The sequence below is a fragment of the Antrostomus carolinensis genome, unplaced genomic scaffold, assembly GCF_000700745.2.
Source record: "Antrostomus carolinensis isolate BGI_N321 unplaced genomic scaffold, ASM70074v2 scaffold34229, whole genome shotgun sequence".
NCBI classification, from domain to species: Eukaryota; Metazoa; Chordata; class Aves; order Caprimulgiformes; family Caprimulgidae; genus Antrostomus; species Antrostomus carolinensis.
The window spans coordinates 23377-24604 of NW_010338472.1; the positions used below are offsets into that span (position 1 = coordinate 23377).

The 1228-nt window shown below is 46.4% G+C and overlaps 1 protein-coding gene across 1 annotated transcript in view; it reads left to right on the forward strand.

The window, feature by feature from the left end:
- ABTB1 (ankyrin repeat and BTB domain containing 1) overlaps positions 1-634 on the forward strand; it is a gene marked incomplete at its 5' end in the record, with an annotated part of 22406 nt that extends 21772 nt beyond the window's left edge. The window contains one exon of the mRNA XM_010175537.1: positions 314-634. Within this exon, the coding sequence (XP_010173839.1) occupies positions 314-520 (207 nt within the window). The remainder of the gene's footprint in view (positions 1-313) is intronic.
- Between the last annotated feature and the right edge of the window lie 594 nt (positions 635-1228).

Here is a 1228-nt window from a genome sequence, read left to right on the forward strand (position 1 = left end):
TGTTCATGTGCCCCAATACCAGAACTATGGATGCTTAGTCAATGGGTATTACAGTGAGCTGTTTGAGGTGCAGACTGCTTACAGTTGTGACCATTTATTGTTAAGAGTATTACTGCTTCCTTAGGATGAATGGCAGGATCTCCAAGTGGTGTCTGTGGGAGACAGAGGAAGATTTGGGTTTCCGTGTACCCTTAGTATTCCCTTTTTTTTTTTCTGTGGGAACCCTCAACAGTGGCTGAGCCCGTTATCCCAGCCCTTTATATCTCTTTACCTGTCTTATCTTCCTAATTGTTCTCTTGTCCACCCCATCCAGCTGGTGGAGTTGGAGGAATTTGTGACTGCTGTAAAGGAGAATGCGGAGGCTGTGGAGGAACGACAGGAGACTGACTCCATTCCTCTGATTGACGACATCCGCTTCCACATCACCAGCAACGTGCAGACTTACAGTGCCATCGAGGAAGCCAACCAGAAACTTGAAGCTCTGGAAAACCTCCTGGCCAGTATAGGCCTTGAGTGCTGATGTGTGCAAACCCTGCCTGTCATGTGCAGCCTGCGTAGCCCCCACTGGGTTGGCTCGGAGTGCAAGAACATCTGAGTCTCTGAATGTCTCTCTTCCCCTTCTTTGTCCTCCTTCCCATCCACTTTGAGGCATGGTTTCTTTTAATTTATTTATATCTGGACATTTGCATGTCTGGTTTGTGTTTGTTTTTATTTTGGTTTTTGTTTCTCCTTTCAGAAGTAGCTTCCAAAGCTCAGACCAAATCAGTAGCTGCTCCTTTGTCCAATACAATGCGGACAGGAGCCTGCGAGCTGTTGGGGGTGGTGAGGGAGCTGTTCCGGGGGACTTGCTGCTGCCTGGTGTTAGACCAAGTTGCCCAACAACACACTTCTGAAAGTGGTTCATGCCAGGATATTTGTTGAATTGCCACCAACAGAGGAAGAAAACTGGATTAAACTCCAAAGAAATATAGTGGAAGGGAGGTGGCCTTTTTTCACTGTCAGCATTGTAAGATTGGCAAAGGTGGGCAGTGTTTCCCTAACAGGGACACGGGAGTACTTGGCCATGTGGAAGGCACCGTCTGCTATTTTAGTTCTTAGATGAAAAAATCAAAGTGACTTCCAAGTCTTCCCTGGCTTTTCATTGCTTTGAAGTGCTCAGAATTTAAAAGCTTTGCTTTCTGAACACACATCTTTGGCAATACAGTAGAGACCAGCATCCTGTTCTTAG